The following is a 1296-nucleotide window of genomic DNA, read 5'->3' as shown; positions in this document are numbered from 1 at the left end:
TGTGTGTGTGTGTGTGTGTGTGTGTGTGTGTGTGCGTGTGTGTGAGTGTGTGTGTGTGGGTGGGTGGTGTGTGTGAGAGTGGGAGTGTGTGTGTGAGTGTGTGTGTACGTGTGTGTGTGTGCATGTGTGTGTGAGTGTGTGTGGTTGGGTGGGTGGTGTGCGTGTGTGTGCTTGTGTGTGTGTACGTGTGTGTGTGAGTGTGTGTGTGGGTGGGTGGTGTGTGTGTGTGTGCGTGTGTGTGGGTGGGTGGTGTGTGTGTGTGTGGGTGAGTGGTGTGTGTGTGTACGTGTGTGTGTGTGTGAGTGGGTGGTTGGGTGGTGTGTGTGTGTATGTGGATGGGTGGGTGGTGTGTGTGTGTGAGTGTGTGTGTGTGTGCGTGTGTGTGTGGGTGGGTGGTGAGTGTGTGTGCATGCGTTCTTGTGAGTGTGTGCGTGTGTGTGTGTGCGCGCATGTGTGTGTGTGTGTGGGTGGGTGGTGTGTGGGTGGGAGGGTGGGGATGGGGGGGGTGGGGGAGTGTGGAATTCAGTGTGTGTGACTGGGTTTGGAATGGCGTGTGGCAAATAGAGCTGTGCCCCTATAGTACTGTTAGCATCCCCTCGAGACATGGACAGTGTGTTTTGTCATTTTCTGAACATTGTCCCATTTTCACTTACAGTTGAAGCCTATTGTATCGAACTACTTCAAACAACATAACATCCCTTATAACGAGGACAGCTACCTGTCTCGCCTTCGCCTGTTCATCGACAAGTACGAAGAGCTGATGGTCAATGCGCCCCAGCTCACTGAGTTAGTTGGGGTTCAGTGACAGACTTTCATTGGTTCCAGTCCCTTCAACAGTCAGCAACAACATGAACACCCCAACAATACTGCACCTCACAGAACTGGTTCATGGGAGTTACACAGTTGCTTAAAGGGGACTTACACAAGTGTCTAATAGGGAATTACAAAATTGTTCAATGAGGAATGAACTGTTTAATGGGGAATTTAAAAAATGGTTTGTGGAAATTATAGTTTGTTTAATGAGGTGTTACAGAACTGGTCAATGGCGAAAGTCTTGAAAAGGGACTGCACGTGATTAACAAACCCATAGCAGACTCAGAAGGACAGGGGTTAAACCATCCTCGAGACCTACGCTGACCCTCCAGGCAAATAGTGAGGGAGCGCCGCACTGTTGGAGGGTCAGTGCTGAGGGAGTGCCGCACTGTCGGAGGGCCAGTGCTGAGGGAGTGCCGCACTGTCAGAGGGTCAGTCCCTGAGGGATTGCTGCACTGTCAGAGGGTCAGTGCTGAGGCAGTG

The 1296-nt window shown here is 51.5% G+C and overlaps 1 protein-coding gene across 1 annotated transcript in view; it reads left to right on the top strand.

Moving 5' to 3' along the window:
- The window catches only part of fads6 (fatty acid desaturase 6), an 11888-nt gene extending 10883 nt beyond the window's left edge, over window positions 1–1005 (top strand). Inside the window, exon 4 of the mRNA XM_048593884.1 lies at window positions 656–1005. Coding sequence (XP_048449841.1) covers window positions 656–805 — 150 coding nt within the window. The 3' untranslated portion in view covers window positions 806–1005. The remainder of the gene's footprint in view (window positions 1–655) is intronic.
- Window positions 1006–1296: the final 291 nt, after the last annotated feature.

Source organism: Rhincodon typus, unplaced genomic scaffold (genome assembly GCF_021869965.1).
Source record: "Rhincodon typus isolate 14 unplaced genomic scaffold, sRhiTyp1.1 hic_rhity00004396, whole genome shotgun sequence".
NCBI classification, from domain to species: domain Eukaryota; kingdom Metazoa; phylum Chordata; class Chondrichthyes; order Orectolobiformes; family Rhincodontidae; genus Rhincodon; species Rhincodon typus.
The sequence above is the reverse complement of the archived record's forward strand: the minus strand, read 5'-3'. Positions and strand labels throughout refer to the sequence as shown.